This window comes from Microtus ochrogaster, linkage group LG4, assembly GCF_000317375.1.
Source record: "Microtus ochrogaster isolate Prairie Vole_2 linkage group LG4, MicOch1.0, whole genome shotgun sequence".
Taxonomy (NCBI): Eukaryota; Metazoa; Chordata; class Mammalia; order Rodentia; family Cricetidae; genus Microtus; species Microtus ochrogaster.
The window spans coordinates 41,944,870-41,971,969 of NC_022030.1; the positions used below are offsets into that span (position 1 = coordinate 41,944,870).

General features: G+C 39.0%; 1 protein-coding gene across 5 annotated transcripts in view; it reads right to left on the bottom strand.

Moving 5' to 3' along the window:
• The window catches only part of Unc80 (unc-80 homolog, NALCN channel complex subunit), a 198,698-nt gene extending 171,604 nt beyond the window's left edge, over positions 1-27,094 (bottom strand). For all 5 annotated transcript variants that reach the window (XM_013351641.2, XM_013351640.2, XM_013351638.2 and 2 more), the window contains exons 1-7: positions 26,781-27,094; positions 25,857-25,905; positions 23,010-23,166; positions 21,720-22,021; positions 14,635-14,758; positions 12,204-12,280; positions 10,192-10,331 (exon numbers count right to left, since the gene is read on the bottom strand). In XM_013351641.2, the coding sequence (XP_013207095.1) occupies positions 10,192-10,331; positions 12,204-12,280; positions 14,635-14,758; positions 21,720-22,021; positions 23,010-23,166; positions 25,857-25,905; positions 26,781-26,872 (941 nt within the window). In that variant the 5' untranslated portion in view covers positions 26,873-27,094. The remainder of the gene's footprint in view (positions 1-10,191; positions 10,332-12,203; positions 12,281-14,634; positions 14,759-21,719; positions 22,022-23,009; positions 23,167-25,856; positions 25,906-26,780) is intronic.
• Between the last annotated feature and the right edge of the window lie 6 nt (positions 27,095-27,100).

Here is a 27,100-nt window from a genome sequence, read left to right on the forward strand (position 1 = left end):
GGGGGAGGGGGAGTGAAATGGGAGGCGGTGGCAGGGAAGAGACGGAAATCTTTAATAAATAAATAAAAAATTAAAAAAAGAGGTTTAAGTAATTACCTAGATTATTACACCATGGTAGGTATCTTAAGAGAATTGGACTGAGTATTTTTGTCCTTGGAAATTAGTATTTTCAAATCCCAATGTGCTAGTAATTAGGGGTGGGGATAATTAGGTCATGAGTCTTCACAAGTGGGTATAAATAATCCTGTACACAAAACAGTTCAGGGTGCCCTCTCGCTGTCTCCCTATCACATGGGAACACAAGAAGCATGCAGCCTGCACCCAAAGTCAATTATCCTGATGCCCTCATCTCGGATGTGCAGCCTCTAGGATTGTGACAGATACATTTCTCTTGTTTAGAAACTGTTCAGGCTATGTCACAGCTGGCGAAACTAAGACAGCTGTGGGTGTAAAAGTCTATCTTGTGGAACATATCATCCAGTAAGAATGATAGAAAATAAATGATAAAATAAAATCAGCTTTCTGGGAGCTGAGCCCTCCTGGGATATAAACTGGAAACTCGATCCACAAGCACAATTTTCTTCCAAGTTAGATGATGCAGAAAGAAAGTTTTGACACCATCCCCACACAAAGAAAGACCTCTTGAAAGAAAATGCAACCACTGAGAGTGAGGAGTAAGTTTCCTGAATGTTCAAGTTCCTGATGTTGGGGATTTCATTCTTTGTTCATTTGTGTGCCTGCTTATTTGAAACAGGTCTCCATAGGTAGCATAATCTGGCCATAAACTTTTGATTCTCCTAACATAGCCTCCCAAGCGCTGGATTATAAACATGTGCTGAATTAAAGATCTATAATTTATCAGTGTTTTAAAATGAACAAAGCAAGACATAGTTACAGTTAGCCTGCTGTTGAAAATAAACGGCATGAATTCGGGGTTTGTGTGTCTGGTGGGACCTTGGTTCTACTTCACAGTTTCATCAAAAATCATGAGTCACACATACACACATACACACACACGCTACAAATGCACGTTGTAGAAATAGTTTTTAAAAATAAAACCCCAGGTCACATCTGGTACCCTGTCTGTCATTTTTACAGCCCTTTCTACTCTCTTATCAAACCACAGGACCCACTGCTGTTTCTATTATCATTAACAACATCGCTGGAACACTAAGTGACAACTCTCCACGTAAATTAAAGTTCTGAATGTCATGTTGTCTTTAAAAAGTATTTTCAAATATTATTGCATTTGTTTATTGTATACGTTTGCATGTATGTGGGTGACTGTACCACTGTGAGTGTAGTGCCGTGAGAAGACAACTGTGACAGCCAGTTCCCTCCCACCGTGGGCTAAAGAGATCAAACTCAGGTCTCCAAGCTTGGAGTCAGCTCCCCAGCCCTTGCTGTTATCTTATAGTTGCCTATTCTGGATAATTTAGATAACAATTAGAAGATAAAATTTAAGAAGTTCAAGCACTTTAGATGTCATATACGAAATTATATCTATGACTAAATTATCTATCTATCTATCTATCTATCTATCTATCTATCTATCTATCTATCTATCTATCTATCTATCTATCTATCTATCTATCTATCTTTGGGTTTTTAAGACAGGATTTCTCCGTGTAGCCTTTGCTGTCCTGGAATTCACTCAGTAGACAAGGCTGGCCTTGAACTCAGAGAAACTTCCTTGACTCTTCCTCCCAAGTGCTGAAATTAAAAGCATGTGCCACCACTGCCCCGCTTACACATTAAATTATTAATTGGGATGGAAGTCATATTGAATAGGCTTTCTATATAATCCTAAATTCTCAGAAAGCTAGATTGGGAAGTAAAATACTCTGATCATCAGCCAATTCTAAGTTTATCATAGGGTACCAGAGATTGAATTTTAAATCTATTATAGCATTCCAGAGATTTAATTTTAAATCATCATAGAGTCCTAGGGATTCTCCTTCCCACAGTTTCTCATCAGCTTTACCTATAGACAGCATCCAAGTGCTAGTGGCCAACGTGTTTCACCAGTAGGATCCCAGTTATGTCCTTCAGATCTCCCTGCTTCTTCTCTTATTCACCATTCCTTGAATTTTTAAATCATTCTTAGAATGAAATGCAAAATCCACACAGTGCTGAACGTCTGTCCAATGTGCATTCAAATCCATTTTCTTTGTTTCCTTTCCCCCCCTCCACCTCCTCATTCTCCTTATTGTTACTGCTGTTTTATTTTATTTTATTTTTTTTGGTTTTTCGAGACAGGGTTTCTCTGTAGCTTTGGAGCCTGTCCTGGAACTCCCTTGGTAGACCAGGCTGGCCTCGAACTCACAGAGATCCGCCTGCCTCTGCCTCCCGAGTGCTGGGATTAAAGGCGTGCGCCCTGCTGTTTTATTTTTGAGAGAGAGTTTCATGTAGCTCAGCCTGACTCCCAACCCACTAAGTAGCCTAGCCTGGACTTGAATTTATGATCTTCCTGCTCCAGTCTCTTGAGTGCTGGGACAACGGGTGTGTACCATGCTATCTATTCCAACCTTATTTTCTATTCTGCATGCACTGGTGTTTCAGTTATCAATATACTTGCACTGCTTTTCAACTCTAACTAATTAATTAATTATTGCTAAAAAAGAAAACTCTTTCACTATCTTTTCAAATTGTCCACTGGACTTTTCATTGCCTTCTGAACCTTGACTGTTTATGCCCTCAGCACTAGCTTGAGGGAAAATAATAACCTTGATTTTCATTTCTACACAGTTTTCTAAGAGACTTTCATTTTCTCCCCTCCCCAGACCTATTCCATTTCTCTTTCCTAAAGAACCATGATGTAGCTTGTTCCTCTAAGAACCATGATGTAGCTTGTTCCTCTAAGCCTATCATTTACACCTAAGTGAATAGGAATTCTTTCCAGTGTTAGAAATACAAAGAAAAAACAAAGTACGAGGTTGGCTGGATACCAGCTGGGTAATTTCAGGTCCTCAAGTCATCATGACAGTCATCTGGTTTATAAGAACCTTGACTAATCCTCTGCGGTAGAGGCAGCTATCAGCAGGTCAGCAGAATTATTCCCTCCTTTGACTAGTTATAGTTAGCATAACCTCTCTCCTTTGTCTCCATAACTTAGGGTTCTTAAATTTTATAGTTATTAGATTGGTTTTATCTGGTAAAAGTTTCAAATCCCTAGAACATTGTACCATATGAGATGCCAACGGACCACTTCTATAAAGTCCACAAGAAGCACAAGAAAGGGGGAAGATGTTAAGAAAACAGACATCAAAGTTTCCCCTAAAATTTCCCAAACTGAAATTTCTGAGGGTCAGGTTCAAGAAGTTTTGTCCTAAACAGTATCCTCAGGTATTTATTAAATACCCTTAATAAACTTGAAGAACAAATGCCCTAGATTTCCGCCCTTATAGACCGATATTCAAAACAACTGCTAAAGTGAAACACCATCATTGGTTGACATGCTGACTGCCTAACGTCCCAGGACACCTGATGACGAAATTTATGTCTTTCTCTACACACTGAGTTTATTCAACTAAAACTAGAGACTAACTGTTCAGTTAAGTCCTTTAGGCATTAGCATCAATATCATCATCATCATCATCATCATCATCATCATCATCATCATCATCACCATCACCAGCATCATCATCATCATCATCATCATCATCATCATCATCCTCATCACCATCCTCTTCCTCTTCCTCTTCTCCTCCTTCTCCCTTATTCCTTATTCTAACAGAGGTTGTCAGTTCAATGATTGGATGACGGGCTGCAGAGCAGCAAGACTCCCTGGATATAAATAAGGCTGTGACCAGAGACTAAAAGCATTCCCCCAACTAGGGCAATTATAGATTCATATTTTAGTTGATTGATATGGAGTAAACTCTATTTGAAACTGAAGGAGGGTAAGGGGAACTTGAGCTTAAAAACAGGTAAGGTTCTTTAAGAGGGGCTGTTTCTTGCCCCCAAGTTTGCCCCACTCTCAAAAGAATGTTCTTGTTACAAAGAGTCCTGCAGGGGAAACTCTGTAGAACCAACCATGGAAAAGTCTGGAATGGGTGGGTCCCCTTGAACCTATAAAAAGTCCAACCTAGAGACCCTGGGTAGACCCACACCTCTGAGGCCCCTCCCATTCCATTCACAGGAGCTGTTTGTCGGTTCTAATAAAGTTTGCCCTTTAGTTCGTTTTTCTCTCTTTGGCTGGTGCTTCTCTGCTCCATAGTCAACCCGGAACTTCCTTTAGCTGCATCAGCTACCCTAGAGTCCATCTGTAACTGTTACTTTCATCCCCGGACTCTTGGGACATCTGCTATTTTCACTCTCAGGCAACTAGGATCCCTGCCTCCATCTCAGCGGTTGCATAGCGCTCTTCAGTGGCTCCTCCCCCTCCAGCTGGCACCTCACTTCTTTGTCTGAGATTGGGTCTTTTTTCCTTGAAGTACAATTCTGTTTCCATCTCATGGAACTAACTCATTGGCACCCCAAATTGACCATTGCTCATCCCAGGCCCCTTGAAAATAGAAACAAATCAACAAGGAATTCAGCAGAAAATAATTATAACCTTGTGTGTCTTTAGTTTTTTTTTCAGTCACTTTATTAGTTAACTTGAAGTGTGAGCTTTATTGGTTGGAGGTCATTAAAAAGCAAAATTGGCCAGGTGCTGGCGGCGCGTGCCAGCACTCAGGAGGTAGAGGCAGGCGGATCTCTGTGAGTTCGAGGCCAACCTGGTCTACAAGGGCTAGTTAGGTAAGAGGCTCCAAAGCTACAGAAAAATCCTGTCTCGAAAAACAAAACAAAAAAAAGTAAAAATTGATAAAGCGTTTCATCTAGGACAGCATTATCATATGTAATTAACTGGCCAATGGAAGTTAAAAGCCATTTCAATAAATTAAAACATAAAAGGGTAGCAAAAGAACTGAAAATTTTATGACTGAATAAGAGAGGCTCACTTACAGAGAAGGAGATACATTAACACTAGCCTTTATTAAGCAGTCTAACTTATGCATAATTTCCATGGTAACCAGTCACTGTAGCTAGGCAGAGAGGCGACAAACCATTTATTTACCTAATGGAGGAGTATGTTTTATTTCTCAATAATTTAAATATCATTTATAATTAGAAATATAATTTATAAACATTTGTAATTTAATATATAATTTACTAAATATATTTTGTAAAAATATATAATTAAATAAATATGTTTAAATATTTCTAATATATTTGAATAGCTAGCATTTCACTAAGCCATGTGTACACAATAAACAATGATGATGAGAAAAGATCTTCACAACGGTAACAGTGTTTTAATCTATTCTGACCAAAATCAGTTTTGGGAAATCAAGTTATTATCCAGGAGGACTGTAAAATGATAGCAGAACACACTGAAAGCAAGGAATTATTCTGGAAATAACACTGAGAAATGTGGGAATTGTCCTCGACCCCCTGCAGTACTTAATGAAGCATTAATTATGTCTATGCATATAGCAATTAAAGATGAGATCTTACATCAATTTTAAAACTAGCTACTTGTTCACTGATTGCAGTGTACAAGAAAGAGTGATGCTGAGTTCACTTAAGGTCAGGGCACTGGCCACAGTGATCTGGATTTGTTTGATCTAGATAGACAGCTTTCGTTGCTAGGATATTTGTTAATAAGGCTTTTGCTTCAAGTTCAATAAACACAAGAACTCCTCCAATGGAGATACATTAACACTAGCATTTGTTAAGTAGTCTGACTTGTGCAAAATTTCCATGGTAACCAGCCACTGTAGGCAGGCAGAGAGAAGACAACCCATTTTTTCACAGTGTCACTGATTGCATGTCTAATTCACATAATGTGGGTGTCTTGTACTATGGAAGAGTGTATTGTGTTGTGTGTGTGTGTGTGTGTGTTTGTGCATTTGCATCAAGAAATGCAGAGAGATGGGCAGATTACACATAGGTAGGCAGATAGATGATAGGCAGAAGGCTCGAGTTTAGTAATGTCACAAAACAAAACAACATCCTTTTGTAAATAAGAAAATGGGACATTTTAGTTAGCTTTGTTTTTATACACAATTAGATTAGAATCAGTACAGTTTGGTTTCAGAGAAAGGAACTTCATTTTCTGCTTATACTTATAATCTCTAAATGCTTGTAATGGTCAAGAAAACTATGCAAGAAATAAAATATGGATATTTTACACTCTCAAGATTTTACATTCTTTACTGTTTCTTTATGACTTTTTAAAACTATCTGGCATAATCTGAGTATTTGAAGTAGATATACTTCTTATATTAAATCAAATTAAACATTTTAAAATTTAAATCAGAATTGGTAGAAGAAGCATATTCAACAACTTATGGAAAAGAAGTAATAAAATTGATAGTATATAAAATGATAGTGACATTATCATTAATATTTTTTGTTGTAGTTGGCCTCTAAGATAGTTCCCAGTGCTCCCTGCCTCCTGTTCCTTATGCCCTAGTGTAGGATAATTCCATACCCTACCCGGGTTAGATGTAGTGATGTACATATAAAAGCGACAGTCTGCGAGCTTCAGAGTGCACTATAAAAACACTGAAGCTCTATACTGGTGTTCTCTTTCTTGAATAATTTGTTTTGAGCAAAGCCAGTTCCCATGTCATGTGAGGACTTAAAGAGAGAACCTGATGCTGAGGAAGTGGGGCTAATTCAAAAGAGATTTCAGTAACAAAATAAACCTTAAACTTGGGGAATGATTGTAGAACTATAGAACAGGTAGAACCAATATAAAAAAAACGAGGAAGGTGATTTTTTTTTTAGCATAAAATTTCTACAATTTGTAAATACAACTTCTGAACTTTGAGGAAGCTGGTGGAGCAAAAGGATGCTGCTGAGACAGGGGGATGAAGATTTTTGCTATGTAGATGTGGGACTGAGTTTACATTGGTATGAAAGTTACAGAAATGTACCCAACACACTCGGTGATCTAATGAAAGACACCTACTTGTTTCTGTTTGCTGGTTACAGTAAAGCAGAAGAGAAGAGATAGAAAATTTTAAAAAAATATTAAAGATTTGTAATATGACACATAATAACAAAGAAATCTCCCAGTTTTCACAGAGAACAAATTATGCTAAAATTAAGAAGTGGATGACTGCAAACATAAAATTCAGGGACCTGTTCAATAAGCACAGTCTAAAGATCAAGAAAGGGTGAAGATATAGAGGTACTTGTTAAGACTTTAAAGTAATCTAAGATCATATTTCAGAATACTATGAAATCTGACAAAGGCCCTCTACAAACCTTGACAGTGTGATGCAAATATATTGTATAATGTTTATAACCATATAAAATACATAATATATACACATATAGTATAATGTAATATATATGCAAATATTATAGATTATAATTATCAATATGCGTGTATTTATATATACATATACTTGCATACATATATAATCTATTGTTATCCTTATATTATTATGTGTATATAATTTTATGGTATTATATAATTTTATTGGTACTATACCTATAGATATGTTACTATTATATAATTATATGGTATATAATTGCATATTATCTATTATACAGTCTATTATCATTATATAATTACTTTTTATATGTGCATATATAATGACTTATAAGAAAATTATAATTATTATTCTTCAACAGAAGTCTAAGACAGAGATGGGATATGCAAATGGGTATTTTGTCTATCCATTGGATTTTATTAAAATTCACAGTGAACATATATAAATTTTAAAAACATTATATCAGCAAAAGCACTTCCAGAGACATTAAACATTGAAAGTAGGCTCTCAAGTCCCCTCCCCCAAGTGTTGGTTGCAGGAAAAAAGCTGTGAACATGTGCTGCCTTTCTGGGGAAAACAAGTTGACTTAGAGGATTGAACCGATGGCTGATAGAGACCATGGCATGGTCAAGAGTGGGTTTCACTCTAGTCAAAGGGCCTCCACCACTTCAGGTCAGCGTTAGAACTGCTGTTGGCCAGTGCATCCTACTTCTGGTTCAGTAGCCATGTACAAGACAGGTATCTTAGGCCTGTTTTTACCATACAAGAGACGCCATTTGTCTCTTTAGCCATGGGCAGTTGGAACAGGACATGTGCAGTGCACACAAAGATAACGTATGTGTGCTGAACGTAGATATAGGCACTAGAAGCACTTGTAGGAATATTAACAGGAAAACGGTAATGATTTGAATTAAATGGCTGAGAAAGGACGTGAAAAGCAGACTGTAAATGACTTGGATTGGAATGAACCTCAGGTATTTTGGCTGGTTCCGAAGGGCTGGTGTGTGAATGGAAACCTTAACTGAGCTGTACCTTTAGAATTTTTTAAAGTAAGATACCTGGGACCATGTTAATGCCACTTACTAAAATCAAAACCAATGAATAAATGCAGATGTACTAATGCCTACAAATATAAGGACTCTAATATTTTTCTTCAGGGCTTTATGTTTTCAGTAAGTCTAGAAAAAAACTCAAAAATAATATACTTAAACAATTTGGTTTAGGGCTAGGTAGAGATAAATTACTTAAAAACCATTAAATGAAAAGGTGAACCAGATACTAGAAGGAGATATCTGTGAATTATTTTTCTCTAATAAGAGATTTGTAGGCAGACTATATTAAAGATTATTAAAAGTGAATACTTAGATACCCCAGTTAAAATGTGGGAAAAGTCTGAATAGCCCTTTAATAAAAGTACCTCTGAATAGCTCATAAGCATATGAAAGCATCCTTAACATCCTTAGTCATTAGGAAAAGAAAATGAAAGTCACAGTCAGATCCCATTTCACACTCACTAGGGTGGCTATAATAAAAAGAGAAAAACAATAAAAATGTTTCTGAGGATATGAAGGCCCATATATTGCTGGGGGGAGTGTAAAATAGTGCCACAAATATGGAAAAAGAGTTGTTAGTTCTTTTCAAATTTGGGCATAAATTTGCTACACAACTCGGCAAGTCTATTCAAGGCTGTCCACCAGTGGAATGGAGACTTGTGTCCATAAAATATTTAAGGGAATGATCACAACAGCATTACTCATAATATACAAAATATGGCCACAAACTATCCACTCAATGGTGAGTAAAGAAAACTGATAGATTTGTCCAAGCTAATGATATTCAGCAATAAAAAGGAATGATGTGTGTAGTGATGTACATTTAAAAAAACTAAAAAACATTACTAAATCAAAGAAGGCAGATGCAGTATACCATTCCCTTTGTACACAGGGCCTAAAAATTCAACCCAAAGCATTCAGGAAGTATGACAGAGACTTCCGTAAGTCTGTGTGGGAAAGGGAGTAACCACAACTGAATATGATATAATTTTCTAAAACTGGATTTTGGTGATAGTTACACAACTTCGTAAATATACCAAGGAATGATTAAAACATTAACAGGTTGATTTTATGGCATAGAAATTATATGTCAAAAAAGCTACATTTAAAAGATCATTTTAAAGTACTATCACCCAAACAACAATTTCACTGGAAAGTAGAAAGAAATACAGAGATTGTCTTAGTCTATGGCTCATTAGGTGAAGGGGCATATTTGTGAGTCTAGGTGTCCACAGTTCCTTTAGGGAGGAGGAAGGGGTAGACTAGCTCCGTCCTTCCAGAAGGAATTTGCAAGCAAATTTGCTATGTTCACAAAACAACAGGGAAGAGTTGAATTTTTTTTAAAGATTTTTTTTTATTGAGAAAAAAATATTTCCGCCTCCTCCCAGCCTCCCACTCCTTCCCCCCTCCCCCCCTCCTCTCCCCCTCCCTCTCGAGTCTGAAGAGCAGTCAGGGTTCCCTGCCCTGTGGAAAGTCCAGAGTTGAAATTTTTAAAAAGTAGACTTATCATTTCAAAGTGTTTGGGCAACACTCGTTTCACTACAGGGATTTACTGATACAAAGTGTTCTTACCCAGTAAAGCAGATCCTTAATCATGACTGCAATGTAATCTTCTTATAATATCATTGGGATTTCTGTATTTGGGTCTCACCAAATCTGACATGTCTTCCTACTTCCAGCCTGATTTGTTAGAATGAGGAGCACGTATACTTGTGCTTGTAAATAAAAATTTATATGTCGGCTAAACCCTCACATATTCAGAACACACATCCAGATTTTAAAGAATGAAGGCTGTAAAAGTAGCTAGAAGACCTTCTAACTTTCAGTAGTTAGGAGATATTTCATCTAGCCTTCTGGCCAATTACCTTGAATGCGATGGGCCTCTTTCCTGGGAAGTTTGGGAGGACAGGCTTCCATCAAACGAGTTTCCCTGGTGGCAGCCTGAGATGGTGGCCTTGGGTGAGATGGAATCAGACTGCAGTGCTTCACTGGCCACCTGATGTCCCTTTGGGAGGTGAGACAGGAGATTAGCTCCTTCCCTTGCTAGGTAATATTCTCTAGAACTATCTCCTTCATGCACAAAGAGTCACATGAAGAGTTCCTTTGCAGCGTAAGCGATCACAGGCCTAGAGACTGTCTTTGTCTAAAAGGCAATGGAAATAGATTTCTAGAAAAACTGGTGTCATTTGAAGCATGAGGCTTAACTATTTTATAAGTTTTATTCATCTTGCCCTTCATTGTTTTTTTTTCACTTCTATGTCCAGCATCTGCACTGTAGAGTTATGAACCCCATAGTTCGCAAAGACATGTCAGCACCAAGAAGGACAGAACGGAGGTGTGAGGCTCAGCTTGACACCAGCATAAAAGGAAGTTATCAAACTCAAGTCAGAACCTGAGGATGAAGCTTTTCCCATCATTCATGAGAAAAAGAGTATCACAAATTTTTTATTTGGCTTTGGGGACCTTTGAGGATCTGGTCTGCAAGCATACACTCTGTTATTCATTTTATTGAGTAATTTATTTTAATTCCATTTAGCTGACAAATGCAATTTTGCTCAGGTAATGGGAAATATTTTTCTGTAGGTATTGTAGATTAACTTCTAAAGGACAAAGACCCTCAGATGGCTACCATAGCAGTTCAGTTGCAATCCTCCTGCCTCAGTGTTCTGAGCAGCAAAGAATATATGCATATATCACTGTTGTGTAATTTGGGTTATGCAATCATTTTATGTATATTTGGAAGAAGAGGATAAGTGAAAAACAGCAGTGGAGTTAATATTTGAGGTTTTCCAAGGAATAATGTCCCCTTTGTGGGACTATTAGTTTATAAAAGCATTTCTTCTTATGGCTGTCTACTCATCCTCTACATCCTCCTCGGTCACTGACCCGGATGCTGCACATGACCAAATGCATGCTGCACAAGAATTATTGCCTTGTCAAGACTGCCACCAGGCAGGGAGAGGGTGACCAACCAATGACCATCAAGCACACTCGATTACAAAGACATTGTCAGTGAAAAAAATCTTACATAATGTTTACAAGCCCTGGTGTAAGCAATTGCTCAGAGAATGGTAGATATGTCAATACACTAAAGCCTCCAGCTACGAGGTCAGCTTGGAAGATAATGCTATTCCAAAGAGAAAGATGCCAGTTAGAATGTGCCAATTTCAATGCAAAGTGTCAAGTTTTATTTTGCTCTGGTTGAATAGAAGGTGGAGGGAGATCACGCAATGCTTTTTACTTTAATTTTTTACATACCAATCCAAGTTCCCACTCCCTCTCCTCCTCTCATCCCCTCCATCTTTCCCCAACTCCACTCCCTATCCACTCCTCAGAGGGGGTAAGGCACATTGCTTTGGGGAAGGTGCAATGCCCTCCCTACTATATCTAGGCTGAGCAAAGTGTCCATCCAACGAGAATGGGTTTCCAAAAAGCCAGTACAAGCAGTAGGGGTAAATCTTGGTTTCACTGTCAGAGGCCTCGCAGTCTATCCCATTCATACAACTGTCACCCACATTCAGAGGGACTAGTTTGATCTGGTTCCTTCCCGGTCCAGCTGCTTTTTAAGTGTGCGATGAATGACAACTAGTACTTATTGTTACATGCTAGCCAATGAGATAAAATACGACTTACTTCATATTCATCGTTGAGATACAATACTCACATTGTTTTGTTCCAACATCTCTATACCATTGGAAGATGCTAAAAATTCATTTTTACACTTGACTGACAGAAAGTCTCAGACTGAGCAAAGTGCATGTTCAGGATAGAGGGTTTTGAGTGGAGAGGATGAATCTAAAACTGATGTCTGAGCTTTTACGATGTGCTACTCAAAGTGTCCCCCCTATCCCTCTTCTCAAGATTGTAACAAACTCACCTCGCCTTGCTGTTTTGTGTCTTGATTTGGTGATTCACAGGTCTGACTCTGACTGTTGACAGGAGAGCTTCTCTTGGCTACAAAGATGACAGGAAAAAATTATCACCAATTTTATAATATCACAAGCTCATTTTATCTCATAGGCTTACAGCATTTTCAAATAAGAACAGTTTATATAACGTAATTACCCTGAAAGAAAATGTTAAATCATGTGTGATGAACTGAAATCAAATAGCCAATAAAAAAAAAAAACCTCTCAGGTTTTCGATGTAGATATTTATCTCTTTAATCTGATTGATGAGGATGAGCTTTAGAACTTGGTAATAATAAAAATAAAAAGGTAAGGGCTATCCCACTTTTACTGCATACCGAGTCCTTTCCTAAGTAGCTGACATATGCTAATTTAATCTTTTTGGTCACCCTATTCTACCACTGCATCATTATACCAATTTACAAATGAAGAACCCCGGCAACGGGAAGTTTAACTTGACATTTAATGGAAGATTCCAAGCCAGTCATCGGTGTCTCGGTCGGTCACCAAGTTAGACTGAGCCTGTGGTAATGAACAACCTCTTCACTTTAGGACCAGGCAACTGCGGTAACTGCGGATCACCGTGGTAGTCGTGTCTGCCCTGGTTAGGTAGTGAAAACACAAGTTATTACCACGGTCTCCTTGTGGAACTGTCTTTCTAGCCATGTTGTCTAAGTCATGACTGAATTCCCTTCAGATGCTGAGCACCCTGTCAAGTCCCAGGCATCAAGGACAGAAGAAAGAAACCAACTCTCTGTGCTTCCAAGAAGTCAAAGGAGAGGAAGGCAAATAGTCCATGGGGCTGTCATGGAGGGTTTCTTAGAAATATTTAAAATCTGTTGAATGATCCTCAATGTATGAATCAAAAGGAGAGAGATACTGGAGTTGTGAATCTCTGGTACAGAACTGGCTGAACACGTATAAGACTCCAGGGTCAAGCTGTGAAGGGCTATTCCATTTGTATAGGAAAACTATAAAACTTAAAAAACTTAAAAACTTAAAACTTATCAAAACTTAAAAAACATTAAAAATTACATTTCTTTAACATATCATGAGGGTATGACATTTAAATAACAATTTGCTATACCTATGCATATTTTACTCTTGGCCTTATTTCTATTACTTTTAGGCTTGTTTTTTTTAAATAATCTTGCATTCATCTTACATTTTGTATCCAGTTGCTTGAATCCAAATTAACTTCATTCCATATATAGAATCTCAAGAGATTCAGTTATAGCACCTTTACTTATTTAGTTCCTTGATATTTAAAACTGTGATACAACTCTTGAAATATATTTCAAAAGTTGACATATAATATATATATATATATATAGTGAGACTTGTGAACTACTCTTTATTATGTTAAAAAAATCAGTTTCCTTTGAATGACTCTATTTGTCACAATAATAATCTTTTCAAGCACATGACTAATAAGAAACTCGATGGCTACAATGATTCCTTAATATATCAAATGCTTAGAGAGTTTTGTTAAGTTATAGAGAAAAAGAACGGGAGAATTTGTTTCTGGTTTTCTTCCACTTATAGAGACCATTTGCATACATAATCTTCCGCCCTCTGCCTCCAAAACCTACAAACTAAGGAAACCATTTCCAACAAATGTATATACATATGATTACAACATATATGTTTCTATAGATTTTCTATATAATTTATTTATTATTGACACTAAAAGTAGGACTAAGAACAGAGGACTGGAGTTTATTAAGCATTTACTCCCAAACAGGCTCTTTATGTACTTTCTCACTTACATTTATTAGGAATCCAGGTAAGGCACTTAGTGTCTCTATTTTACATTACTAGGAACATGCACTCTGTTAAGTTGCAAGAGATGTGCTTAGAGTGAAGGATACTTAAGCTTTTGTACACTTAAAAATTTACCATGCTGGGCTATTTCTACATCACTTCAACCACAGAACTAGCTCACCACACAATTCCAGTTTTTCAAGTACAATACTTTGATAGCAATAAAACACTATGAAGAGATCTCCAAGGACCCTCTATTTCATCTATCATAACCACAATTAAAAAATAACTTTTATAATGATCTCTTACAATATGACAGTCATTCTTCTGATTATATATTTATAATATATATATATACATGTATATATGCACATTTTATTCTTCACAATAATTCTATGAACACTATTAATATTTAAATTCCCATTTCTTAGATGAAGAAACAAAAGCACAATATAGTTAAATGATATATCCAAAGTCACATGACCAAATCATATGTGTCCCAAGTGAGCATGCTTCATACCTAGGCCACCAAGATAACTTTCCAGAGAGACTTGCTTTTGATTCTCTTCTTAAAGAAAACCCTTCTACCACAATACCTATTGTGAGGTGACCTGCCTGGGCACTGGAGTCACGAACCTGTAATGATGCTCCTGATGGGCCTCACCAGGGCTGTAAAGCCAGAGACTTCTGGTTGTCTGTGCTCCCACATAGGCTGCCAGATAACCAGCCCACTGGCCAGTCGGAAGGTGAGGTCAGATTCCTGCGGACAGAGAAGATGGAGGTTCAGTAATTGGTTGCGTCAGGGAATTTGTCACCTTGCACAGACCATTTTCAGAGGGACTTGCTCTGTCAAACACTCGGATGGATGTTTCTAGGCAAACAGATGATTCTGTTAGTACTACAGTCAGGATGGAAATTACAGTGGCCTGCTTTATGGAAAATGAAAAATTAATCAAATGTAGCTTTGGAAAAATCATGGAATACATAAATATTGCTTTGTTTGCAGTGAGGGAGATCTGTTTATTTCCATAGTCTTGGCAGATCTCTTTATGCTTGGTTAAAGTGTCATTCCTGTTAATTATATAATTGTTCTTATTTTTCCCTCAGAAGGCAATATCCTCAGAGCCTGGCTACTTTGACTCCTGGTCCCCAGTGTTTCTCTCTTTATTTCATGGAACTGGGTAAATATATTTTGATTCTTTAGAGTGGGTGATATCATAATGTTCTTTTAACAATCTTAATTCTTCAAGGCAAGGACTAGTTGAAGAATCCCCCTTTCCTTTGGCTCCCAGCACCACCACAACATTTAACACAGATGGGGAATTGTGTGCAAAAAGATACCCAATAAATATTTGTTAAATTTGGTTTTTCAACCCATGCCTGTACAGTTATTTTTAATGGAAAGCTCCATCCAGAAACACATTCGATGTGCCATTTGTGTCTCTATGTGCCATCAGAGAGACAGGCTTAGGCATTTGAAAATGCAGCCTCATATTATAGAGTTCAGACACATCATAAGATCACATCTTAAACATCTCAGCTTATCAAAAAAGTGAACGTGGAAGCAGGGACTACAAACAGACCGGTGAACACTTCTGAGAGCAAGGGATTCATTTGGGACAGTATTTAGCAAGGGATTCATTTGGGACAGTATTTGCAACTCTAACTTGTGCTATTGCTTTGGGAAGTTCTAAGGCACAGAGGCGGCTCAGGTCTCATCTTGCTCTCATCCTCAGACCCATCAAATTACAAACCCTGTGAGATTTTCTAAAAACCCCTGAGCTAGAAGATATCAGCAAAAAGGACTTTAAAGCTAGAAGAAAAGTGATTCAACAAAAGGTGAATCAAGTTCACTGAAAGATATTCTTATCTTTTAACCTTGAGCTAAAAGGAGTTGACAAAATTCCTAGATGAAGGCCTGAAGAGAAAGCTGGGTGGTCAAAAGCACTTGCTGCTCTTCCAGAGGACCAGAGTTCGGCTTTCTGCATCCTTATTAGGCAGCTCATAACCAGCCTGAAATCCCAGTTCCAGGTAATATGACACCCTCTCTTGGTTTCCAAGGGCACTACACCTATATACTTCAAATACATACACTCAGGTACACACACATAAAGTAAACAAATCCCCAGATAAATTCAAATTATCAGAGACTTGGGAGTCTGTATTTGATTTCTATTGTGTTATGTAATAAATAATCCGACTAAAAGCAACCTAGAAGAGGAAAAAATTATTTATCTGTTTTTGATGGAAAAAGAAGGAAGAAACTAGAAGTAGCTAGTTAAATCACCTCACAGTTAAGTCAAAGAGAATAAACACGCCCTGCTTGCTTCCTCCTGTTTTACACAGTTCAGAATGCCCTACCTAGAGAATGGTACTGCTCACCATAGGCTGGGTCTTCTTCCATCATTGAACCATCAAAATAAGCCAACTTGATCCAGACAATTCCCCATCCTGACCATCAATGTATCCTCATTGGTTAAGGGGACATATTTCTACTTTCTCCAGATAATAGCATCTCAATTTTGTCTCTCTCTCCATTTTTGAACACCTGCTACACCTGTGGTTTCCTCTTATGTCAGTGTGCTATTTTCTAAGTGTTTTTGTCATATTACAGAGGCCCTACCATGCTAATTACACTCCTTCAGTGTTTCTCTATGTGCGCTATGGACGCACACAACCAGAAACTTGGTCCCTGGAGAACACTTCTTGGAAATCATGTACAAAGTTCAGAAGGAAGACTCAAAGGATCCTGAGAAAACAAGCAGATGCCTTCACAGGCAGAACCTGTTTCTGCACCTTCTGGGTGCTTTTATTTATTCCGCTGAGGTCTCATTCCAATGAGAGCATTGAGAAATTCACTGGTCACTGAGCAGATTTCTCTGAGCAACTAGCATTTAAACAAAATTATATACTTCACACACAAGTTTGTTCAAGTCCATTTACAGCTATGCATTTTTCTTTATCTCCTGCTGTTTCTCTAAAATTTTAAATAGTGCTTCATATATGGTAGGCACCCAAGAAATATTCCTTCAAAGAATAAGTGCCAATATGAGAATCTGCACTTTATCAAATGTATTTTGTTTTCACCCATTAAATTGAGTATAAAATTAATAGTATGTTTGGCAGAATATCCATATTAATGATTTAGGTAAAATATTAGAGTTAATTGTAAATTAAAAGCATGAATATGTCTTATAAATAAATGAGTGACTTATACGACTGTTGATTTGTAAATTAACTCATCTAATGAATATTATCTTCTAAGTACAGATACTGTGTTACCTTCCACAGATGTAACTATAATTTCTAACTTCTAACCATTCACAAACTAATAAGAGAAAGACTTAGAAAAAGATTACAGTAAACAAGTTAATTACAACAATAAATGTGTTCCTACAGTATTATTGAGACAGAGATGAGCAAGCATAAAGTCTGAGTAAAATCCTAAAGAACGACCAGGTGTTTTCTCGTCAGAGGGGTGAACAATGTAAACCTAACCCTAACATTCCTGGCAGCAGGACCTTTGAAGGGAAAGGCCTTGAAAAAACATGGCTAAACATCCAGAGCTCATAGAGAGAGGTGTACACACCACAGAGGGTCCGAGATACCAGAGCGAGGACTTTGACACACAGCACGGACACAAACCAGCAAATCCTTGTAAGGATGCTCAACAGTGTCTGATCTGCACTTTATATCAGCCACTTTAGTGTTGACTACAGATTTTATGACACAAACCAGGAAACCAAATCCAGCTTGAAAGTAGGAGGTTCAAGTAAGAGATGCTAAAGGCTTAGGTCAGGTTAAGGCATGGAGAAGTAATGAGAGTCTTTGGGGTCAATCCCCATGGCCTTCTCAGGGTTCAGAGAGGAAGCAGCAGCCAGCGAAGGACTCAGGAAATCTGAGGGCAAATAAATCTTTCTTCCAGGCTTTTCCTATTCAATTTCTTTATTGTTTTCCTTCTATTCTAATTCTTCTGTCCTATGTCTAGCTTCTTCTAGCTTCTTTCCCTAGCCGCTTCTTCTCTTGCCTAACAACTCTCTTCCCTCACAGGAGCCTTGAAGCGATAAAAAAAATTACAAGTTACCTCTCATTGGTGAAAATCACATTCCTAGAGCAAACATTAAGGAGCTGAGCCATTTACCATGGCAACTCAAGGGTCCAAAGTTACAGGACAAAGTCTGTGACCAGAGGGCAGGGGTTATGTGATAAATTTGGGAACTATTTTCAAGGTAAAGTGGGCAGTACTCAGTGATTCCTGGCGTAGGTCAGGAGTGAAGGAAAATGCTCAGTGGTTCCTGGGATATGTCAGGAGCGAGGGAGAAAGCAAAGGTAATTAAAAAGCTAATGATGTGAAATACAGACCACAGGATCAGTCCAGAGAAAACAAACTGCCCATGGTTTCTCTGCTTGGATCACTAGCTTGAAATTAGTCTTGTGGCAAGGAGTCGTCTGACTTGAAGAGGCAGAAATAGGAGAGCGCAGCTTAGGCACAGACGCCTCATGTCACTGGGAGGGGCTCTTCAAGGAAAGCTGTAGCAGCAGAGCTAAGGATGCAAGAAAAACAGCAAGCAGCCACTGGTGCCATCTGGGCAATAGAACCTTGCAATAGGAAGGCACAGTGTCAGTTTCAAATATGGCTGAGGTAGAACCAAGTACAGACTGCAAAACAAGAATAAGTCCAACATTAGTTATTTATGGCCTGACTGGTAACTGCTCCAGCACAAAAGCTGGGGAAGACGTAGAAGGAAATCTGATGGACTGGGATTTTGGTTCAGCTATTAACTGCTTGGATACTCAGCTCTGTGCTTCAGCTTCATGTCTGGAAAAATGGAAACGAAGATACAAACATGCCTGTGGGTGGATGGAAACATGGTCGGTTACGGACGAGAAGCAAGCACAGAGACTGGAGGCTGAATGGGAGTGGAGAGCACAGAAGTCTGGTCTCATCTTTCACTAAACTTTGTGTCCCTGTCATCTGATGTGAGAGAGCACATGTCTGTGCCAGTGCTGAGGGGCCTTCCACTAGGTCAGGAGACCATGGTTTTGTAGAAGACCCGGGGTGGCTATGTGTGCTCTCCAGCAACTTGTAGATCTCTCAGACAGGGAGCGAAGAGATGGCCTTTGCTGTGGATTTGGGTTGGAATTTAAAGAGTAAAGGATAGGAGTAGTACTGGTCAGGGGCAGAAAGGACAGGGAAGAAAATAGACTTCACCACAGTCCTATAGCTAGTAGGCAAATGAAAAGTCTAGGGTACTGTTCTCAGTCAAGTTCAACTCTCTACCACCCATAGAACTGGGGACAGTTGGTGACCTCTGGAGATATTTGTGGCTGTCACAACTTAGGGATGAGAGAATGTGACCAAGACAGCACTAAATATTTTACAGGTCATGGCATAGTGTCCAACAAAAGGATTATTAGGTCCCAAATGCCTACAGTGTTAAAGCCAAGGAATACTAATCTATATATCTTACATCCCCTGTGACTTAGAAAAAAACCTACATCATCCTCAAACAGAGAAAGCCTTGCAGGCATATTACGTGGCTCAATAATTATATTTTTATAGTATCCAGAATAAACAACAATGAAAAATGATAGTGCAATAATTATTCTAGCCAGATAGCTAATAACAGCTATTTACAATGTATCTGTCACTACAACATGTCCATATATACTGACTCCTTGGTAAGTGCCCCATTGCCAGGCTACTGCTAAACTTTGCAGGGCTTTCAGGGAGCATTTCAACTCTGCCAGATCTGCTGAAAGAGAACTTAGCACTTCTCTTCCAATAGTATAGAATACTAGCAGCAATAAAATACTGACATAGAAACAAAATGCCTTCTTAATGTCTATGTTTTAGGTTAAATACTACAAATTGATTAATCCTCAGAATGCTCTCAAATTTGTTCTTACTTCCAATTTATACTTGATAAAAACATAGGCTTAAAAATGAATTACTTAATGTCATACAGTAGCCATTTCCAGGCACTGAACTCAAAACGTAATGTCATTGGTTTTCAAGAGCTGAACTCTCAGCCATGTCTTCCAAATAACATTACAGTTATTCTAGGATCACCTATTTTTCCAATTCAGATGTTATTTGCTGACATGCAGACATCTCCACAGGCGGTTTTAAGGGAACCATTTTCCGTGTCATCTTCATATTTAAGGACTATTTATCACATATGACGGCTGTTTAGGGATCTGATAACACCTTGGGTTTTCTCAGTGAGTCAGTAAAAAGAGCATTTAGTGAGAGCCATGGACTCATTTGGACACTGGGAATACAGTTGTGACACAGGAAAACAGCATCCCTCCATTTAGAACCTCTGTTCAAGTGAGAGTAATGAGCACTAATGATGTTCTCCAGCAGCTATGTAGTGACAGTTGCTAAGGAAAAACACAGGGTGAAAAGCAGTGGAGGAACTTTCCTCTGTGTTGACATTTGACAGTGCCTAAATCAACAAGAAATCCATGGCCACGTGAGAATGTGAAGGGAGAGGGCAGGAGTGAATGTTTCAAGAAAAGAAAAATAGCTCAAAGACCTGAACCTAAGAATGGGTTTGTGGAGTCTGCAGATGAGCCCACAGTAATGATGGAGGTTAGTGGACAGGAAAGGAAGTGAGGCTGAAGAGGTGGGCAGGGGCCTGGACATACAGATCCCAGAGGCAAATGAGTTGTCGCAGTTGAAGAGACGCTTTCCCTTCAGTGACTCTTGTAAAAGACTTTCAGTAGTTGAAAGCTAAAAAAAAAATTACTGTGTTTAGTAATGCTTTTTTTAAAAAACTGAAGTTGATACTAGTCCCCTCCTTCATAGTGACTGTTAATGGTTCTATCCACCTTCATGTATTCATTGCTGTCTGGCATATCTACTCATTAGGATTATAATACTGAAGGAACAGCCAAGCACATGAATAGCTTCTTATCTCTCATCTTGGTACTAAAACGGAATATGATATGCAAGGCCTCACATATATTTAACAGTGTTGGAGGTATCCATGATTTTACAAATGAGATATCAGACAAAAATGATATAACTAAATTCATATATCTGGAGAGTTATCATTCTCACTACAACATACAACGCTGTGCTTCCTATTTTATGCATTTAAAATATTTTAAAATAAAAGCTCAGTTGCTTTATATCACTGTCAAAAGGTCTTGGCACACAAAAACTAAGGCTTCTGCTCCAGCTCCTGTATTTATAATAAAGATGGTTGCAACTGCCTCTGAAAAGGAAGAGAAGCTAGCAACTGCATCTACGTGGAGAAGGTCCAAGAAAAACTTGATGGAACTGATAACATTGAAGCTGAACTTGAAAGGGTCATGAGAGGAAGAAAGGATGGAAAGGCATGCAGAGCAAACAGAAAGAGCACCTTCATGGAATGGCTCCTATAACTCCCAAAAATGAACACTAAGATGACCAATAGAAGCTAACAGCTAACAAATCAAGAAAAGAATTTAAGCCATAGATCATATTTGAATGTATATAGCACATTTAATTTTGGGAGCATTGCATGTAAGCACACTGAAAATTATTGAGTAGATAAAGGATATAAGGAAGTTTGCATTTTTTAAAGTAAAATTCGGTGTTTAAGGTAGAACTAAAAGTTCTTGAGCAAGATCACGCAAAGACACGGGCAAACAGATATGGAAGCATTCTTTGAAGGCCGCTCTCCCTCATGTGTATCCCACCCCACACCTAACGTTAGCTTCTTACTTACCTTTATCCTGTGCACGAGAGGAGCAAACAGAAACACAAAGAGCTCCACCGTAGCCATGGAATTCTGGAATATCTTCCTTCTGTTGCCCTCCTCCTCATCTTTGGAGCTCCTTCGGCAAGGTTGCCCTGGAGAACCCTGATTTTCAATCTGGTGGATGAAAGCACTGCTGCCACCACCCCAGCTGGAACCTCGGTCTGCACCCCCAAACTGATCACTGTTGCAGTCCTGTGGGGCCTCTAGAAGCATCCAGTGCAGGGTATGAAGGAGTTTTGTCTCAGCAACACCCAGTTTATCCTGGTGGCCTGCATGAGACAACCACACAGCCAGGTGAAGGTAAGAAGCCAGAATAGTAGATGAGTCCCTTTGTTCTGAAAGAACATCTCATCTTTTCTCTGTAACTCCATTTCCCAGGAGACATTAGCAACCCTCCAAACTTCAAGCAAATACTGATTTATAAGGCTCATTGCCACTTGGGGCTCTTACTGACTAGGATTTCTGCAGAACAGCATGCTACCATATTTTATCAGTCAGATTTCTAAATGAATGCTTTCCCAAACAAGCCTTTCTTATCATGAAGAAAAGCTAAACAGTAAAGATTAAAAAAAAATCTATTTTAGACCTAGCTGGAAAGGTCCCTGTAACATCAAAGTAGAGACACAAACCAAGGGAGAGAATGAGAAGAAAGATGGGTATTCTAAACATAGGCAAAATGGTTAGAACATATTACTAGAAGAGAAAAGCAACTTGCAAGATAATTATTGTCTATTGTCCTGTCTCTCTGTGGTTCTCAGCCTGTGGGTTGCAACCCTGTTGGCAAACCCATCTCCAAAAATATTTACAATTTGACAGTATCAAAATTACAGTTATGAAGTATCAATAAAAATAATTTTATGGTTCAGGTCACAACAACATGTAGCAAAGATATTATAGCAAAGGGTCACATTAGGAAGGTTGAGAACCACTGCCTTAGGAGACTATGCCAAGCTCATGAATACAGTTGCATTAGGCATCAGAGGATAAATGGGAAATCACAGGCCGGGTCAGAATCTTTAACTCACCTGATGCTATGATGCTATTTTCATGTTCAAGTGGAGAGTGTGAGAGTACATTCATATATACAAAGCTTAAAAACAATGGCAATAGTGATGGTGTTGATAGGAAAGAAACCCTATGATAACTACGTAAGATAAGGTATGCAAAGTGCCTGGTACAGGAGTAACTACTTCACACATGTTCTTGTATACATTGCACATAAAGGACGACATAAGTCAGCAGTACCATAGCACCCACCTAGTTTGTTCCTGTTTGACAGCAGGGTTGCAGTGCAGTGAAGAACATGAGGGAGGGCGGCCTGCACCAGCTCCCATCTGGAAATGCTCTGGATGGCTTCTGAGAGGGCTGGGGAGAGGCCGTGCAGTTTGTTTTCTACCAACACCCGTTCAAAGGACTGCAGATTTCAAATTTTAGGAAGCATACAAAATAAAAAATTGGAGACTATTAAAAATTAATGCTAAAATACTACATTACCTAAAAGACAATCACACAGCTCAATTTGGTTTTTGGTGGGGGAGGGGAGACACTTATTCTTGCCAAGAGTACACTGACCTACAGTCTTTCAGACATAGGTCATTGTTAACTGCTAATTTTCAGGCTTTGGACCTGAAGAATATGGTATATGGTCCAAATGTTTTGTTTTGTTCTTGTTTATATTTTGGTTTTCATTTGGTTTTGTTGTTGCTGTTTTGTTTTTTGAGACAGGTTTTCTCTGTATATCCCTGACTGTCCTGGAATTTATCCTGTAGACCAGGCTGTCTCTGCCTCCCAAGTACTGGGATTAAAGATGTGTGGGACCACTGCCTGGCATGTAATCTGGTTTTTTATTTCTGTTAAAATAAACTTCTCCACCTAGCAACCTATTTGTTGTAAAATATTATATTATATATTGTAATATAATACCATATTATACTTATTAATATTTTATATAAATGTTGCTGAGTAGCCAAAGTGGCTGCCACAGCTCTAGACCAAAATGAGATGAGTTTTATAAAAGTGTCTAAAGGAATGGAATTTATGTCAGTGTCCTCAACAGGTGTTAATGAAGTACAAGATTATTTCACCTGGTCTACAAGAGCTAGTTCCAGGACAGGCTCCAAAACCACATAGAAACCCTGCCTCGAAAAACCAAAAAAAAAAAAAAAAAAAAAAAAAAGATTATTTCAAAAAAGACTTGGGGGCTAATGACTCATTTAATATTCAAAGCAATGATGTGACAAATGTTGCCTTATGTTTTACTAAATTATTAACTTTTCTGTCATTGTCAAATAGGTGTTTAAAGAGAAAAGAAAACTACAGAAAAACAAGTTTGATCTTTTGTTTTTGTTTGTTTGTTGTTGTTGTTAAGGGCAGAGAATGTCTGCACAATGTACCAACCAGCTTTTAGAACAAAGTTAATGTGGATTTAACTTGTATGAACATGATTCATGCTTAAGTGCCCTAAATGGTCTATGCATTTGTTTGATTGTTTTGTAGAAAGATGTAACATAAGCCCTGCATATTCTAGCTGTATTGTTGTAATTATTAAGATATTTGGGCGAAGTGACTTCTATTACAGGGATTATCTAATGAGAACTATTTCCTTTCTAACTCAAAAAAAAAGAAAAAAGAAACTCATTTTGGAAATGAAAAGTACATAGATATGTCAAAGAAGATGAATTACTTTCATAATCTCAATGGACTGAGTATTTAATGTGATTCCTTCTTAAACGTTGCTTATGTAACTTTAAAAACTTTTGAGACTCTGAAGCTGTGTCCTGCATTGGCATTTATTTACCTCGTTCCCCGCTTGTTCACTTATCCACACATGAAACCTAACTACTTGATATTTTGAGTACCTTAGAAACCTCAGACAGTGTTTACGAAGAGCAGAGAATAGTCATGGTTATCTTAAGCTAAAGTGTCAGCATGGTAGAAGGAAGGGCATGAAGATTTAAAGTCTCAAGATGTTGTAATGATTCAGATACAAGAAATCCTACTAATACTGACAATGAAGGAAAGTTGGAAAGTATCTTCGTGAAAATCCAATAAAGCCAATGCCTCCAAGTGTGTGTGCCTGTGGGTTTGTGTGTATGCATCTGCATGCACTGTGTCTTTAACTCTCCACTTGGTTTGCACCATAAATTGTGGATCTTACACTTCAGAAGTCCTTTCTAGAGCATCATCCATAGAGCCGTTTACAAATATATTTGGCAGCATGGAAGTATGCAACTTCCCACTTTTCCACTATACTATACATGATCTAAATCCATTTGTGGAGCTAGGGGGACCCATTTCACTCTTGCTTCATGAGCTTGTGCCTTATTTTCTCAGTTTGCAAAATAGGTCTTCTAAGGCTATGGGATTCCTTTAGAACCTTAGGTGTCAAATTCACTTCATTCTGTAAAAATATTAATAGCAGGATTTTCAGGATGATTTTAGACTCTTTGCTTTCAGACCTGCACAATGTGTGCAAGAAATAAAAGTGCAGAGTTACTTAAGTTATCCAAGTACTCCACAGTCACTCATTGTAAGGTCTCTGTTTGGTTGATTAATGATTTGACTTGTCAATCTTCCCTGAAAACCTCCCCTGGGCCCCGTTCTTCTCTCTCTGCCTTCTCTTCTACTGCCCCTCACTCCCACCCATTCCTCTAGTTTATTTCCACGGGATGCTGAGGTCCTTTGTAGCTCTGCTCTCCCTTCAAGATGGCACTCCTTCCTTCATCCCTTGTGTCTGCCCAAGCATCACACTAGCAATTAATCCGTATCCCGAATCCACCAACTGCCTCTGAAATAAAATACCTACCACAGCTTCTTCTAATGTGCATTGCTACTTTTCTCCACGCTGCACATCACCATCTATCTTATTACGTACTTTATGTATATATTCAGCTGTGGCCTTTCTGCCTCATGTCAGGATGTAAACACTGTGTTTTGTTTATGTCTTTACCCTGTCCCAAGAGCAGAACTGTGCCTGGTTCAGGGCATGCTCATTAATATTTGTCGATTGAATTAACTTGTGGAGTTAATATGATTTCGTCTTTGCTTGGGTTAAATCATCACACAGACTATGGAAAGAATCATTAAATGGTGAGAATCACATACCACACAAGAGGCTTCATATTGCTTCCCCAGCTTAGGCCTCAAAAATGCACTGAAAAATTAGTAAAGGTTTTTGTTATAAACATGAGCAAAACTATCTTTAAGCATCTTTATACTATATTTTTAATAAATAGGGCATGTTGCTACAAAACTCAAATTTCATGTTTCCTCGTAGCTTATTAATGAGCAGCTGTTGGACAGCTGACGACATTGGCTTTTACACATTAATTACACACATGAAAGATACGTGGCTTTGCCATTTCCCACACCACTCTTATTTTGAATCGGACTGTATATCGGCAATGGACAGAAGAGGTGCATTCCCCTTGCGCGCTTTTATCTTAAAAACTGAAAAGTGAGCACAGATATGGGCCATGATTCCCAGCATCTATTTTCATTTGTACTGGGTCTCTAAAATAACAAGAAAGCCCTTTACTGTTCATGGTATGGGGGATCAGGCCCGGCTAGGTGAGATAAATCTATCAACAATCACTCTGCTCAGGGGCTTTAATCATGAAGACGACATTGGCTGAACCCAAGTAAATATGGTTAACAAGTGGGCACAGTAGGTATGTCAAACACGTAGAAAACAACAGGTCACCAGGCAGGGATTACAGCAAGAGATGGAGGGGGGGAACCAGTCCCAATTACCTCCCTAGTTCCCCGCCCCCTCTGCCCAGGTTCTCTACCCTCCCACCCCCTCGATAATGAATATATATTTATTCCAAAACTACCAATCTGCTTGTTGTCAAACTTCAGTGAGATTTTTTTTTTTTTAAATGCGTGCTTTTAAGTGGGTGCTGAGGGCTCGCTTTCCACCCCAGAGACGTTGCTAGCTGCAGGCTGCGGCGCGGCCTCGGTGGCACGGTGGTTGCGGTGGCGACGACCCGGAGACCCCCCGAGCGCCCCCAGCCCGGCGCCCCTCACCTGGTTTGCCGCCACAGGAAGGTCTGGATGGGCAGCGGGATGCCGCGGCCGCCGTCCTGCTCCTGGCCCTCGGAGCTCTTCCTCTTCACCATGATGGTGGCTCCCGGGAGTCCTACCGCAGAACCCAGCGCGGGCTCCTCGCCGGCCGCCGCCGCCGCCGCCTCCTCCTCGTCGCGCTGCTCCCCCCAGCTCTCATCCCCTCCTTCCCCGAGGCAGAGACGGCTGTCCTCGCCGCCGGCCCCCGGCGCTCGCCCCTTCCCCCAGCCCTCCCCGCGCGCGGAACATGGCTGATGGAGGAGGGGAGGGCCGGAGGAGCGGCG